Source organism: Globicephala melas, chromosome 1, assembly GCF_963455315.2.
Source record: "Globicephala melas chromosome 1, mGloMel1.2, whole genome shotgun sequence".
In the NCBI taxonomy this organism is placed as follows: domain Eukaryota; kingdom Metazoa; phylum Chordata; class Mammalia; order Artiodactyla; family Delphinidae; genus Globicephala; species Globicephala melas.
In genome coordinates, this window is record NC_083314.1 from 105,436,458 (window position 1) to 105,452,343 (window position 15,886).

The 15,886-nt window shown below is 42.2% G+C and overlaps 1 protein-coding gene across 1 annotated transcript in view; it reads left to right on the top strand.

Annotated features, from left to right (window-relative positions):
• Positions 1-15,886, top strand: part of ABCA4 (ATP binding cassette subfamily A member 4) — a 138,756-nt gene that overhangs the window by 32,031 nt on the left and 90,839 nt on the right. The window contains exons 7-8 of the mRNA XM_060302615.1: positions 12,947-13,036; positions 15,360-15,600. Of these exons, the coding sequence (XP_060158598.1) occupies positions 12,947-13,036; positions 15,360-15,600 (331 nt within the window). The remainder of the gene's footprint in view (positions 1-12,946; positions 13,037-15,359; positions 15,601-15,886) is intronic.

Sequence of the window (15,886 nt, forward strand, 5' to 3'; positions counted from 1 at the left end):
GAGCGAGGGTGTGGAGGTCGAGAATCTCAGCATATAAGGGGAAAGTAGAGGCTGAAGAGCTTGTGGGCTAGGCAGGGGGGGAACAGAGAAAACCAGGTGAGATGAGTGTCATGAAGGTAAAGAACATGACCAAAAGTGTCAAGAGCAGAGAGGTCTGAAAAGACAAGAACCAAAAGCATCCATTAGACTTTAAAACTGGGAATTCTAGTGAAAGCACCTTGGTAGGATGATGCAGGTGGAAGACTGGGAAGTGTTGGTGAGGAAATGAATCACTGAACATGAACTGTTCTTTCAAGAAATGTGGGAATAAGGGGTGGAGGAGGGAAGACCCTCCCGCAAGTAAGAGAGAATTCTTCCTGCCTTACTGACTTTGATATGTGACATTGATGTTTTTTTCTGCCTTTGGACTCAAACTGAAATACCAACTCTTTGTGTGTCTCCAGCCTGCCAACTCACCCTGCAGATCTTGGGATATGCCAGCTTCCATAACTGCATGAGCCAATTTCTTATAATAAACCTCTTCCTATTTATATACATCCTATTGGATCTGTTTCTCTGGGGAACCCTAACTAATACACTGCCCTTAATGAGCATACCATTTCATGGAGTATCAGGCATAGAAACACTTATAGTCAATCTGCTTCTTGCTATAATGTAAGTATTCATTCATTCATCATATTCAATATGTGCCTGAATATCTACTATGTGCCTAGCACACAGACACAGTTCCTGTCTATATGGAGCTTAGAATCTAATAAGAGAGATAGATAACACATAAACGGTAGAATAATTACCAGTGGTGCAGAGCACAAGGAAGGAAGTAAAGAGGACACCTAAAAAGAACATAACAGGGCAAGGGCAAGCAAAGAAGCATAGAAAAAGAAGTATCATCTAACTCTACCATGGGGACGCTGTCTTTCACATAGATAGTGGTATCAGGAATGAGACTTGAAGGATGAAGAAAACTTTACCAGGCAGAGAAGGCGGGGAGGGGGAACAATGTGCAGAGCCAGGAGGCATGAGAAAGGGACCAACACTTTAGGGAATGTAGAACGAAGTCTGGATGCTGGAAGAGAAGCAAGAGAGAAGGCTAGAGAGGGAGCCAAGCACCAGCTCACAAGAGTCCAGGTGTGTCCAGCATGGGTATTGACCTTCTTTCCTGGAGGCAGCAGGGAGCCATGGAGGATCTTTGTGCAGGAGAAGTGACATGATTGGATTGGCCTGTTGGGTAACTCAGGCTATAGTGTGGAGGGTACATTGGAAGGAGGGAGACTAGGGGCAAGGGGACAGGAAGAAGGCTGTTCTGATAAAATGTTCTGAGACAGAAGCAAGGAGAGCCTGAGCAAAGGCAGTCTAGTGAGGAAGGAAAAAACAGAGGAGAGAATATTGACTGATTCGTTCATTTGTTCATTTATTTATGCATGAAAGAAAAATTTTTGAAAATTTTGTTATAGAAATAACTATAAAAGTAGAGAGAAAAATATAATGACCCCCTTGTACCCATCACCCAGGTTCAACTATTATGAACATTTGGCTATTCCTGTTTCTTCTGTTCCTTTTATTCCCTGAAGTCTTTTTTTTTTTTTTAACATCTTTATTGGGGTATAATTACTTTACAACGGTGTGTTAGTTTCTGCTTTATAACAAAGTGAATCAGTTATACATATATATATGTTCCCATATCTCTACCCTCTTGCATCTCCCTCCCTCCCACCCTCCCTATCCCACTCCTCCAGGCGGTCAAAAAGCACTGAGCCGATATCACTGTCCCATGCGGCTGCTTCCCACTAGCTATCTACCTTACGTTTGTTAGTGTATATATGTCCATGCCTCTCTCTCGCCCTGTCACAGCTCACCCTTCCCCCTCCCCATATCCTCAAGTCCGTTCTCCAGTAGTTCTGTGTCTTTATTCCTGTCTTACCCCTAGGTTCTTCATGACATTTTATTTCTTAAATTCCATATATATGTGTTAGCATACGGTATTTGTCTTTCTCTTTCTGACTTACTTCACTCTGTATGAGAGACTCTAGGTCCATCCACCTCACTACAAATAACTCAATTTCGTTCATTTTTATGGCTGAGTAATATTCCATTGTATCTATGTGCCACATCTTCTTTATCCATTCATCCGATGATGGGCACTTAGGTTGTTTCCATCTCCTGGCTATTGTAAATAGAGCTGCAATGAACATTTTGGTACATGACTCTTTTTGAATTTTGGTTTTCTCAGGGTATATGCCCAGTAGTAGGATTGCTGGGTCATATAATAGTTCTATTTGTAGTATTTTAAGGAACCTCCATACTGTTCTCCATAGTGGCTGAAGCAATTCACATTTCCACCAGCAGTGCAAGAGTGTTCCCTTTTCTCCACACCCTCTCCAGCACTTATTGTTTCTAGATTTTTTGATGATGGCCATTCTGACTGGTGTGAGATGATATCTCATTGTAGTTTTGATTTGCATTTCTCTAATGATTAATGATGTTGAGCATTCTTTCATGTGTTTGTTGGCAGTCTGTATATCTTCTTTGGAGAAATGTCTATTTAGGTCTTCTGCCTATTTTTGGATTGGGTTGTTTTTTTTTTTTGTTTTTGAGCTGCATGAGATGCTTGTAAATTTTGGAGATGAATCCTTTGTCAGTTGCTTCATTTGCAAATATTATCTCCCATTCTGAGGGTTGTCTTTTGGTCTTGTTTATGGTTTCCTTTGCTGTGCAAAAGCTTTGAAGTTTCATTAGGTCCCATTTGTTTATTTTTGTTTTTATTTCCATTTCTCTAGGAGGTGGGTCAAAAAGGATCTTGCTGTGATTTATGTCATAGAGTGTTCTGCCTATGTTTTCCTCTAAGAGTTTGATAGTTTGTGGCCTTACATTTAGGTCTTTAATCCATTTTGAGCTTATTTTTGTGTATGGTGTTAGGGAGTGATCTAATCTCATACTTTTACATACACCTGTCCAGTTTTCCCAGCACCACTTATTGAAGAGGCTGTCCTTTCTCCACTGTACATTCCTGCCACCTTTATCAAAGATAAGGTGTCCATATGTGCGTGGGTTTATCTCTGGGTTTTCTATCCTGTTCCATTGATCTATCTTTCTGTTTTGTGCCAGTACCATACTGTCTTGATTACTGTAGCTTTGTAGTATAGTCTGAAGTCAGGGAGCCTGATTCCTCCAGCTCCATTTTTCATTCTCAAGATTGCTTTGGCTATTCGGGGTCTTTTGTGTTTCCATACAAATTGTGAAATTTTTTGTTCTAGTTCTGTGAAAAATGCCAGTGGTAGTTTGATAGGGATTGCATTGAATCTATAGATTGCTTTGGGTACTAGAGTCATTTTCACAATATTGATTCTTCCAATCCATGAACATGGTATCTCTCCATCTACTTGTATCATCTTTAATTTCTTTCATCGGTGTCTTATAATTTTCTGCATACAGGTCTTTTGTCTCTTTAGGTAGGTTTATTCCTAGATATTTTATTCTTTTTGTTGCAGTGGTGAATGGGAGAGGTTTCTTGATTTCACTTTCAGATTTTTCATCATTAGTGTATAGGAATGCCACGAATTTCTGTGCTTTACTTTTGTATCCTGCTACTTTACCAGATTCGTTGATTAGCTCTAGTAGTTTTCTGGTAGCATCTTTAGGATTCTCTATGTATAATATCATGTCATCTGCAAACAGTGACAATTTTACTTCTTCTTTTCCGATTTGGATTCCTTTTATTTCCTTTTCTTCTCTGATTGCTGTGGCTAAAACTTCCAAAACTATGTTGAATAAGACTGGTGAGAGTGGGCAACCTTGACTTGTTCCTGATCTTAGTGGAAATGCTTTCAGTTTTTCACCATTGAGGACGATGTTGGCTGTGGGCTTGTCATATATGGCCTTTATTATGTTGAGGAAAGTTCCCTCTATGCCTACTTTCTGCAGGGTTTTTATCATAAATGGGTGTTGAATTTTGTCAAAAGCTTTCTCTGCATCTATTGAGATGATCATATGGTTTTTCTCCTTCAATTTGTTAATATGGTGTATCACGTTGATTGATTTGCATATATTGAAGAATCCTTGCATTCCTGGAATAACCCCCACTTGATCATGGTGAATGATCCGTTTAATGTGCTGTTGGATTCTGTTTGCTAGTATTTTGTTGAGGATTTTTGCATCTACGTTCATCAGTTGCGGCGAGCCGCCTCCGACCAGCAGAATGACGAGTCGCCACACGCAAGATTCTTCTCGTATCACACTTTATTGGAGCACAGCTTGGTTAAAGAAAAGATGGAAGGAAGACCCCGCAATCCTATAGCAGTCTGCTTATATAGGGATTAAGAACATGTGTCGCTCTGTGATTGGCTTTCGCTGATGGTGCGACTTGTGAGCCAGCATCGGATAGGTCGCTACTTTAAAACCTCATTAGTATACTTAGCGCAAGCGCAGTGGCCACAGGAAGGATGATTCAGCTTGCTTCAGCTTCCTGCTGCGTGGCAGTTAGCTGACCGCGCCCTACATCTCCCCCTTTTTTATTTACTAGGATCATCAAGCAGAATGTAGCCCATACAAGTGTTCACCTCATGATGTGCTCACTGTTCGAGGGCAGTCTTCCGTTGGCATGTCTGAGACACCTTCCTGCGTGCAATGCCAACAAGGGCTGCAGGGTGCAAAGGCTGACTCAGAATAAGTTTTGATTCCCTATAGAGGTGCAATGGCAACAGGGCCTCTCTGTGCAAGGGCAATCAATTCGAACTGTTCAGGACGGAGACCCAGGCTGCGGGAGAATCACCTTCACTAACAGCCAAAAGCGCTTGAGTGAGTAGGACCTTATCTCGATGTGCCCTGACGCGCATGCGACAGACCAACCAGAGACATATTATAATCAGAGCCCAAAGATCCCCACCCCTACCCACTCTTTAAAGAAGGAAAAGGCAGAAGAGAGCCAAGAGGTAAAATCTCCAAAGGTAACGGGTTCCAGCTTGGTAGCATTCAGTTGCATAATCTGAATCTTTTGCTTAAATATCATCCGTTCAGCTTCTTGAGACCAGTTTCCCTTTAGGAATTCTCCAATCTCTGCACTCCTATTCAGGGCATCTGTAAAGTGGCCAAAGCAGAAATATCCATGCCTACTCCTGCCTCACTAACTAATAACCAAGAATAAAATGGCCATCCTTCAAAATACCACTTTGTACTATCATTTCCTTTTGTCTCATCAGTATCATTTCCTTTTTCCTTTCTTCCCATATAGGACTTTAAATCAGGGGAAAATTGAAAGCCTGAACTAAGTTCATACTTAGCATAAGTTCCCCCCTGACAAGGGGTAAAGACTGGGGGTGTTGATGTGACTGGCTCACAATAGGGGGCGATAACAGTCCTGTTGGCACTTGTTTTATCAGAAGCATTATTTCTTAAAGGAACTATCCCTGTATGTTCCAAAACTAAAGTGGTAATATTCATCTCATTTTCACTGGAATTCCCTATACCTGAACCTGAAGTGTGGCCTTGAGTTATCTTGCTCAAAGCTTCATTCAAAACCAAATTATTTCTAAGTGGATTGTTCCAAGTGGTCAAGGTTATCCTGGCCAAAAGGATACAATCCTTTGTGGAATTCCAACTAATACAAAGACTTCGATTCAAAATAAAATCACTGGCATTATACGGTGCCCAGTCATAATTCAATGGCTGGGTACAGGCCGTATTCATTTCACAACTAGTGGAATAAAATATTGGAAGAACTCTGCTCTGAGAGTGAACCGGCATGGGAACTGGCCAGGTCCGGCCAATTCCCCAGAACGTCATATTCTCTGCCCTAAGCAAGGGAAGAATCATCAGGAACATCCAGCTCAGCATCTTCTCTGAAGTTTTCTTCAACAATTCTCGTCAGTCTTGATGGCACCCAGATCGGATCTTGATCCGACGGTTCACTCCGTGTGTCGAGTTCTGAATCGGTCCTCCATGCAGGGCGCGAAGTTCCCGGGTTTCGGCACCAAATGCGGCGAGCCGCCTCCGACCAGCAGAATGACGAGTCGCCACACGCAAGATTCTTCTCGTATCACACTTTATTGGAGCACAGCTTGGTTAAAGAAAAGATGGAAGGAAGACCCCGCAATCCTATAGCAGTCTGCTTATATAGGGATTAAGAACATGTGTCGCTCTGTGATTGGCTTTCGCTGATGGTGCGACTTGTGAGCCAGCATCGGATAGGTCGCTACTTTAAAACCTCATTAGTATACTTAGCGCAAGCGCAGTGGCCACAGGAAGGATGATTCAGCTTGCTTCAGCTTCCTGCTGCGTGGCAGTTAGCTGACCGCGCCCTACAATCAGTGATATTGGCCTGTAGTTTTCTTTCTTTGTGACATCCTTGTCTGGTTTTGGTATCAAGGTGATGGTGGCCTCGTAGAAGGAATTTGGGAGTGTTCCTCCCTCTCCTATATTTTGGAAGAGTTTGAGAAGGATAGGTGTTAGCTCTTCTCTAAATGTTTGATAGAATTCTCCTGTGAAGCCATCTGGTCCTGGGCTTTTGTTTATTGGAAGATTTTTAATCACAGTTTCAATTTCAGTGCTTGTGATTGGTCTGTTCATATTTTCTATTTCTTCGTGATTCAGTCTCAGCCGGTTGTGCATTTCTAAGAATGTGTCCATTTCTTCCAGGTTGTCCATTTTATTGGCATAGAGTTGCTTGTAGTAATCTCTCATGATCTTATGTATTTCTGCAGTGTCAGTTGTTACTTCTCCTTTTTCATTTCTAATTCTATTGATTTGAGTCTTCTCCCTTTTTTTCTTGATGAGTCTGGCTAATGGTTTATCAATTTTGTTTATCTTCTCAAAGAACCAGCTTTTAGTTTTATTGATCTTTACTATTGTTTCCTTCATTTCTTTTTCATTTGTTTCTGATCTGATCTTTATGATTTCTTTCCTTCTGCTACCTTTGGGGTATTTTTGTTCTTCTTTTTCTAATTGCTTGAGGTGCAAGGTTAGGTTGTTTATTCGAGATGTTTCCTGCTTCTTAAGGTGGGCTTGTATTGCTATAAACTTCCCCCTTAGAACTGCTTTTGCTGCATCCCATAGGTTTTGGGTCGTTGTGTCTCCATTGTCATTTGTTTCTAGGTATTTTTTTATTTCCTCTTTGATTTCTTCAGTGATCACTTCATTATTAAGTAGTGTATTGTTTAGCCTCCATGTGTTTGTATTTTTTACAGATCTTTTCCTGTAATTGATATCTAGTCTCATGGCGTTGTGGTCGGAAAAGATACTTGATACAATTTCAATTTTCTTATATTTACCAATGCTTGATTTGTGACCCAAGATATGATCTATCCTGGAGAACATTCCAAGAGCACTTGAGAAAAATGTGTATTCTGTTGTTTTTGGATGGAGTGTCCTATAAATATCCATTAAGTCCATCTTTTTAAATGTATCATTTAAAGTTTGTGTTTCCTTATTTATTTTCATTTTGGAATATGTGTCCACTGGTGAAAGTGGGGTGTTAAAGTCCTCAGCTATGAATGTGTTACTGTCGATTTCCCCTTTTATGGTTGTTAGTATTTGCCTTATGTATTGAGGTGCTCCTATGTTGGGTGCATAAATATTTACAATTTTTATATCTGCTTCTTGGATCGATCCCTTGATCATTATGTAGTATCCTTCTTTGTCCCTTCTAATAGTCTTTATTTTAAAGTCTATTTTGTCTGATATGAGAATTACTACTCCAGCTTTCTTTTGGTTTCCATGTGCATGGAATATCTTTTTCCATCCCCTTACTTTCAGTCTGTATGTGTCTCTAGGTCTGAAGTGGGTCTCTTGTAGACAGCATATATAAGGGTCTTGTTTTTGTATCCATTCAGCCAATCTGTGTCTTTTGGTGGGAGCATTTAGTCCATTTACATTTAAGGTAATTATCGATATGTATATTCCTATTCCCATTTTCTAAATTGTTTTGGGTTTCTTATTATAGGTCTTTTCCTTCTTTTGTGTTTCTTGTCTAGAGAAGTTCCTTTAGCATTTGTTGTAAAGCTGGTTTGGTGGTGCTGAACTCTCTCAGCTTTTGCTTGTCTGTAAAGGTTTTAATTTCTCCATCAAATCTGAATGAGATCCTTGCTGGGTAGAGTAATCTTGGTTGCAGGTTTTCTTCCTTCATCACTTTCAATATGTCCTGCCAGTCCCTTCTGGCTTGCAGGGTTTCTGCTGAGAGATCAGCTGTTAACCTTATGGAGATTCCCTTGTGTGTTATTTGTTGTTTTTCCCTTGCTGCTTTTAATATGTTTTCTTTGTATTTAATTTTTGACAGTTTGATTAATATGTGTCTTGGCGTATTTCTCCTTGGATTTATCCTGTATGGGACTCTCTGTGCTTCCTGGACTTGATTAACTATTTCCTTTCCCATATTAGGGAAGTTTTCAACTATAATCTCTTCAAATATTTTCTCAGTCCCTTTCTTCTTCTCTTCTTCTTCTGGGACCCCTATAATTCGAATGTTGGTGCATTTGATGTTGTCCCAGAGGTCTCTGAGACTGTCCTCAGTTCTTTTCATTCTTTTTTCTTTATTCTGCTCTGCAGTAGTTATTTCCACTATTTTATCTTCCAGGTCACTTATCCGTTCTTCTGCCTCAGTTATTCTGCTATTGATTCCACCTAGAGTACTTTTAATTTCATTTATTGTGTTGTTCATCATTGCTTGTTTCATTTTTATTTCTTTTAGGTCCTTGTTAAATGTTTCTTGCATTTTGTCCATTCTATTTCCAAGATTTTGGATCATCCTTACTATCATTATTCTGAATTCTTTTTCAGGTAGACTGCCTATTTCCTCTTCATTTGTTAGGTCTGGTGGGTTTTTATCTTGCTCCTTCATTTGCTGTGTGTTTTTCTGTCTTCTCATTTTGGTTATCTTACTGTGTTTGGGGTCTCCTTTTTGCAGGCTGCAGGTTCGTAGTTCCCGTTGTTTTTGATGTGTGTCTCCAGTGGCTAAGGTTGGTTCAGTGGGTTGTGTAGGCTTCCTGGTGGAGGGGACTAGTGCCTGTGTTGTGGTGGATGAGGCTGGATCTTGTCTCTCTAGTGGGCAGGTCCATGTCTGGTGGTGTGTTTTGGGGTGTCTGTGGACTTATTATGATTTTAGGCAGCCTCTCTGCTAATGGATGGGGTTGTGTTCCTGTTTTGCTAGTTGTTTGGCATAGGTTGTCCAGCACTGTAGCTTGCTGGTCGTTGAGTGAAGCTGGGTGCTGGTGTTAAGATGGAGGCCTCTGGGAGATTTTCGCCGTTTGATATTATGTGGAGCTGGGAGGTCTCTTGTTGACCAGTGTCCTGAAGTTGGCTCTCCCACCTCAGAGGCAGAGCCCTGACTCCTGGCTGGAGCACCAAGAGCCTTTCATCCTCACGGCTCAGAATAAAAAGTAGAGAGAATTAGTAGAAGTATGAAGAAAGAAAGAAAGGAAGGAAGGAAGGAAGGAAGGGGAAAAGAAGGCAAGAAGGAAAGAAAGGAGGGAGGGAGGGAGGAAGGAAGGAAGGAGGGAAGGAAGGAAAAAAGAAAGAAAAGAAGATACAGTAAAATAAAATGAAGTAAAATAAAGTTATTGAATTAAAAAATAGTTATTTAGAAAAAAAAGAGGGACGGATAGAACCTTAGGACAAATGTTGGAAGCAAAGCTATACAGACAAAATCTTACACAGAAGCATACACATACACCCTCACAAAAAGAGGTAAAGGGGAAAAAATCATAAATCTTGCTCTCAAAGTCCATCTCCTCAATTTGGGATGATTCGTTGTCTAAAGGAGGGAAGGAAGGATGGAAGGAAGGAAGGAAGGAAAGAAAGAAAGAAAGAAAAGTATAATAAAGTTATTAAAATTAATTATTAAGAAAAAAAATTTTTAAAAAAACAATGGACGGATAGAACCCTAGGACAAATGGTGGAAGCAAAACTATACAGACAAAATCTCACACAGACACATACACACAAAAAGAGGAAAAGGGGAAAAAATCATAGATCTTGCTCTCGAAGCCCACCTCCTCAATTTGGGATGACTATTCGTGTATTCCACAGATGCAGGGTACATCAAGTTGATTGTGGAGCTTTAATCCGCTGCTTCTGAGGCTGCTGGGAGAGATTTCCCTTTCTCTTCTTTGTTCTCACAGCTCACAGGGGCTCAGCTTTGGATTTGGCCCCGCCCATCCGTGTAGGTCGCCGGAAGGCGTCTGTTCTTCGCTCAGATAGGACGGGGTTAAAGGAGCCGCTGATTCGGGGGCTCTGGCTCACTCAGGCCGGGGGGGAGGGAGGGGCACGGATGCGGGGCGGACCTGCGGCAGTAGAGGCCGGAGTTACGTTGCATCAGCCTGAGGCCCGCCGTGCGTTCCCCCGGGGAAGTTGTCTCTGCATCCCGGGACCCTGGCAGTGGCGGGCTGCACAGGCTCCCCGGAAGAGGGGTGTGGATAGTGACCTGTGCTCACACACAGGCCCCTTGGTGGTGGCAGCAGCAGCCTTAGCGTCTCCCGCCCGTCTTTGGGGTCCGTGCTTTTAGCCGCGGCTCGCGCCCGTCTCTGGAGCTCCTTTAAGCAGCGTTCTTAAACCCCTCTCCTCGCGCACCAGGAAAGAAAGAGGGAAGAAAAAGTCTCTTGCGTCTTCGGTAGGTCCAGACTTTTCCCCGGACTCCCTCCCGGCCAGTCGTGGCGCACTAACCTCCTGCAGGCTGTGTTCACGCCGCCAACCCCAGTCCTCTCCCGGCGCTCCGACCGAAGCCCGAGCCTCAGCTCCCAGCCCCGCCCGCCCCTGCGGGTGAGCAGACAAGCCTCTCGGGCTGGTGAGTGCCGGTCGGCCCTGATCCTCTGTGCGGGAATCTCCCCGCTTTACCCTCCGCACCCCTGTTGCTGTGCTCTCCTCCGCGGCTTCGAAGCTCCCCCTTCCGCCTTCCGCAGTCTCCGCCCGCGAAGGGGCTTCCTAGTGTGTGGAAACTTTTCCTCCTTCACAGCTCCCTCCCACTGGTGCAGGTCCCGTCCCTATTCTTTTGTCTCTGTTTTTTCTTTTTTCTTTTGCCCTACCCAGGTACGTGGGGAGTTTCTTGCCCCTCTTTGGGAGTTTGCCCCTCTTTGGGAGGTCTGAGGTCTTCTGCCGGCATTCAGTAGATGTTCTGTAGGAGTTGTTCCACGTGTAGATGTATTTCTGTTGTATCTGTGGGGAGGAAGGTGATCTCCGTGTCCTACTCTTCCGCCATCTTCCTCTAAACCTCCCTGAAGTCTTTTAAAGCAAACCACAGACAACATTTCATCCTCACATATTTCCCTATGTATCTCTAACATAAAAACTTACTTGTTTTAACAAAACCACAGTGCTATGATCACATCCAACAAAATTAACATTAATTCCTCAATATTACCAAATACCCAGTTATGTTCCCTTTCCTTCTGATCGTTACAGCTGGTTTGTTCAGATCAAAATAAAAAAAAATAAGGTCCACAATGGCAATTTAATTGATGTGTATCTTAGATCCCCTTTCATCTGTGACAGATCTTATTGGAGATAGCTAGGAGGGAGAGTCAACAGGACTGAGTGATATCTTGCCATTGGCACACATTTTTACCTGCTGGCTTCCTCCCTTCCTACCTGTTCTTCTCGGCAATTAAAGCGCTTTGCCCAACATACACTGAAGCTATTTTCAAGGAGTTTGAAAAGTAGTCATGGCAAGACCAAAGCCTAGGCCCAGTGTTAAGGTTAAGGAGAGAAGACTCTTCTCAGGGGTATAGTTTCACTGGTGGCTTTGCTGCTCCTTCCTCTAGAAAATTCTCCACCTGTCTGCGTTGTAGCTCTCATATGTAACAAAGCCTTTCATATTACAGTTAGAAAGTAAGCCTGAAATGTTTATGCTCCAAGAGTGTACGTACACTTATTCTTCAGTTCAGAGTCAGAGAGAATACGAGGGCTCCTGCACCTACAGCCAGGAGAGTGGAGCAGGACCACAGCTAGAAATAGGAGGCTGGGCTGCTCAAAGCCTAACTCCACCTGCTCCTCTTCTCTGCCGCAGCTGGATCAGTACACCCATCATTTAGGAGAGCCACACTGGCAAATAAAAAGGCAAGGCTTGTGGTTTGTGGTCCATAAATGCATGAATCAGAATTATATGTTGAGCTTGTTAAAATGAAGATTCCTCTCCAGGCCTACTCAAGATGCACACTTGAGTTTGAAAATCACAATCTTAAAAGTTAGAATGCAGTCCTAAAAAACAGAGGCTCGGTGATTCAATCATTTTTGAAACTATGAAGAATGAAGTTATTCATTCAGGACTTGCACTTGATTTCCGGAAAACAAGGTGTTCACCTCAGGCTCTGGGACTTGGAGCCAGCAAGCTTGTGAACTTCCATGTTCCCCACTGCGGTGGAAAACGCACAAACAGCTCTGCATCGCCGCGTGGGCCTGGGGTCACCAGAACACTGGCGTCACTTAGAGAATCGATTGCAAGGGAACTTCTCTCTCTTTAAGGCTGCCAATCGCAGCTTTAAAAAGAAAGGTTCTGGAGTTGGCCGAATCTTCCATAAGAGTGGTGCTGACAGAGGAAGAGACACAACCTGTCTGGAAAGGACATAAAGGGACAACAATGACAAGGAAGCCCGAGGTGAACAGGTGGGCACCTTCTGCACGTGGCCTTCCTTTACACCCCAGCAGCTGTGCTCTGTCTTCCTTCCTCCAGGAGCCTTGTCTGGTGTTGCTAAACCGGCAATCAGAATCACTTTGGTGTATTTAATGTCACCATGAAACTATTTGTGATTGCCTAGCTCAGCAGGGCTGAGAATAAGAACCTTTGATTTTCTCAAGTAGACGAAAGAAGTTTGTTTCTGAAAGCAATCTTTCAGAAGAGGTTCCGTGATCAAAAAGAAGGGAGGAAATATTTTTCAAGCATACAGGAGATCAGATAGCACCCGTGTATATATGTAGAACTACATATATATACTATATTTTTAAAAATATTTTTTCCTATAAATTACAGCTTCCCAAACTCCTGGACAGCAGTTCTCAAGGTATCAATCTGAGATCGTGGGGAAGAATATTATCTGATATGTCGCCAAGAATTCAAGAAGTAAGTGGCTTGATGATAGTAATATAATTTCATTATATCTTTCCACCATTTTATCACACTTATTACGTCAGATAATTTAATTGTACCTCAGACCTGTTCAAGGAGAAATACATTTGATCTTTCCATCTAGCAATTTCAAAAACCTGTTCATATCCTTAATTATCTGTGCTCCTGGGTCGGAGGCAGTAAGAAAGGAACTGTTCGTCTAATTTCACACCTAGAAAGAAATAACACTTTGTCTGGTGTAGCAGATTATTAGTGGACTGACAGCTGAATCTAAGTCTTTCCACTCTTTCTGATGTGATCCAATATTCTGTTATGCTCTTGAAATCCACATAAATCTATACCATTAATAGTAATCGCATACACTTACACAGTGCTTACAGGCACTAAGTGTCTTACATACATATTACATACTCATTTCATCACAAAGATAGTGACTTTTTGTGTTGTTTTGTAAAAGATGCGCACAGTTTAATCAAACGCTAAGCCTTCACCCATATATAAAATGATTCTCCACTCAACAGATGAGAGGTGCTGGGGTCATAATGATGAAGAGACAGATATGGTCACTGCCTTGTGAAATGTATAGTCCAACAGGGAAGAGAGATGTGAAATGAACAATTATCTTCAAGTGTAATGAGGATTATGAAAGAGAGGCAAAAGGGGAAATATAATTTTCCCTAAACTTTTTTTCCCCTCCAGTATTCTCAGCTGACTTGGGCTTTGCCAACCTGGAAAACTGCATGGTTAGAATCTCTCCTCATAAAACTAAGCTCAGCCTGCTCAGAGTGCCGTGCAGGGAAAGTTAGAGAAGGGCCCATTGTGCTGATGGCCACCTGCTGCAGGGGGAGTCTGTGTTTAACATTCTTTTCTTCATAAGCATTTTAAAAATTCATATCAGTATAATAGGGTTGAAGTTGCTAGAGAATTTTTTTTTAATCTCCAAAGCATATTAAAGCTCTTAATTCCATGTGGGAGTTGCAGAAGGTTTCTTGTCTGTCTAGATAGCAAGTCTAGCATTCGTGACTGGGTTGACGCAGATGGCCCAGTTTATGTTAACTAATACTAGACTGTTTGACTCTGGAACAGCCCCTTCATCTCGGAGCGCTTTGATTAAATGAGCAACATAATAATGGTAGTAACCCCTTACAAGACTGTCATAAGACTTAACTATTGTTGAAGCAGTTTGAGATTCCATCTTTATTATTGAAGCCTAGACTGCGATTATAGGCATGACTCAATATGTGGATTCTACATGGCGCTCAGCAGTTTCAGAGAGCAAGTGTTGGCATGTGGACAGAGAGGAGATGACCGGTAAACATCACTTATTGCAGTGGGAGAACTGTTTTCAGTCTCACCTGTTTGAATCCTAATGGTTTTTTTTTTTTTCTAATGGTTTTTTAAATCCCCAAGTGCCTTTGAGAATAAGTAACCAAGTGTGTTTTGGGAATAAAAGCAGCATGATTTTTATTTTGTATTTTCCTTTAAAGTCAAATGGTATTATGGGAACTGAGACCCTGGCAACTCTGGCAGCCCTCAACTTAGTTCTCAGCATTTTAGATCTACCTTCAGAAAACAAGGCCACTGAGTGCCACCAGTACCAATATGGAGAGATGACCACCAGCCTCTTCTTAGTTTGGTGAAGAATTTAAAAATAGTTTTCCCAAGAATGGAGACTTCATCTGTTCTATATTTGCTTAGATCTTAAAACACACACACACACACACACACACACACACACACACACACAAAAACACTAAAAGAAACCACAAACCACACATTTCAGGGAAATGGAAGAGTTCACATTTGGTAAAGCTAAGCTAATAAGAAGATAATTTTCCAAATATAGAAAGCTAAATTCTAAATTATTTGGCCAAAGAAATTTGCCCCGACTTTGCCTTTCTAGGACAGAGCTACTCCTCTATTTTATTTCCCAGTTTTCCAGTAGCTCCATCTTGGTAGGATAACAGAACCTAAGAACTGACTGGTAGAGAATTATTCTCTATGTTTCCCCAAGGACACATTCCCAAGGAATTCAAACTAAATGGACTGGAAAAGAGAAATAATATTGAAATACTTTGGAGGTTAACTCTTTTATTTTCTTTAAGGCTCATCCTAGTTTCCTCCTAGGCCCTGAGTGGATGGCAGTAGATTTTATTTCACAGCTGGATTAAGGATTGCTAAGCATATATATGTTTTCTTTCAAACCTGGAAATCAAATGCCTATGCAAAGGTCTCCCCAAACTTTGGAGCTTTGACTTCACAGTGGATTGTGACTCTGACTACCTTAGCATAACCTGAAGCCTTTGCCTTGCCATAGTTCATCCACCGACCAAGTGTTCAAGACTTGCTGTGGGTGACCAGGCCACTCGTGCAGACTGGAGGTCCAGAGACGTTCACACAGCTGATGGGCACCCTGTCTGACCTCTTGTGTGGCTACCCAGAGGGAGGAGGCTCTCGGGTGTTCTCCTTCAACTGGTACGAAGACAATAACTATAAAGCCTTCCTGGGGATTGACTCCACAAGGAAAGATCCTATCTATTCTTATGACAAAAGAACAAGTAAGTTTTCTAAGTCCTGCATATAAATTGGCTTCTGATGTTGGTTAAGCTGATGGGTTAACACTTCCAGGTGAAATTAATCCTGGGGTTGATTTTCCCTTGGTCTTGTTGAAGGGCCTTGGGCAAAGAGGCTTCTCCTTCCAGAGAGTCCATTTCCCCAAGCAGGAAGCGGGTAGTGCTCATAAAGAGTTCTGGAAGTGAGCCATGGAAAGAGCTGAGACCCACTGGGAATGGGAACGGAGGGGACGTTTCCCGCTGATCTGATTGAACTAGGGTTACGTTCTAG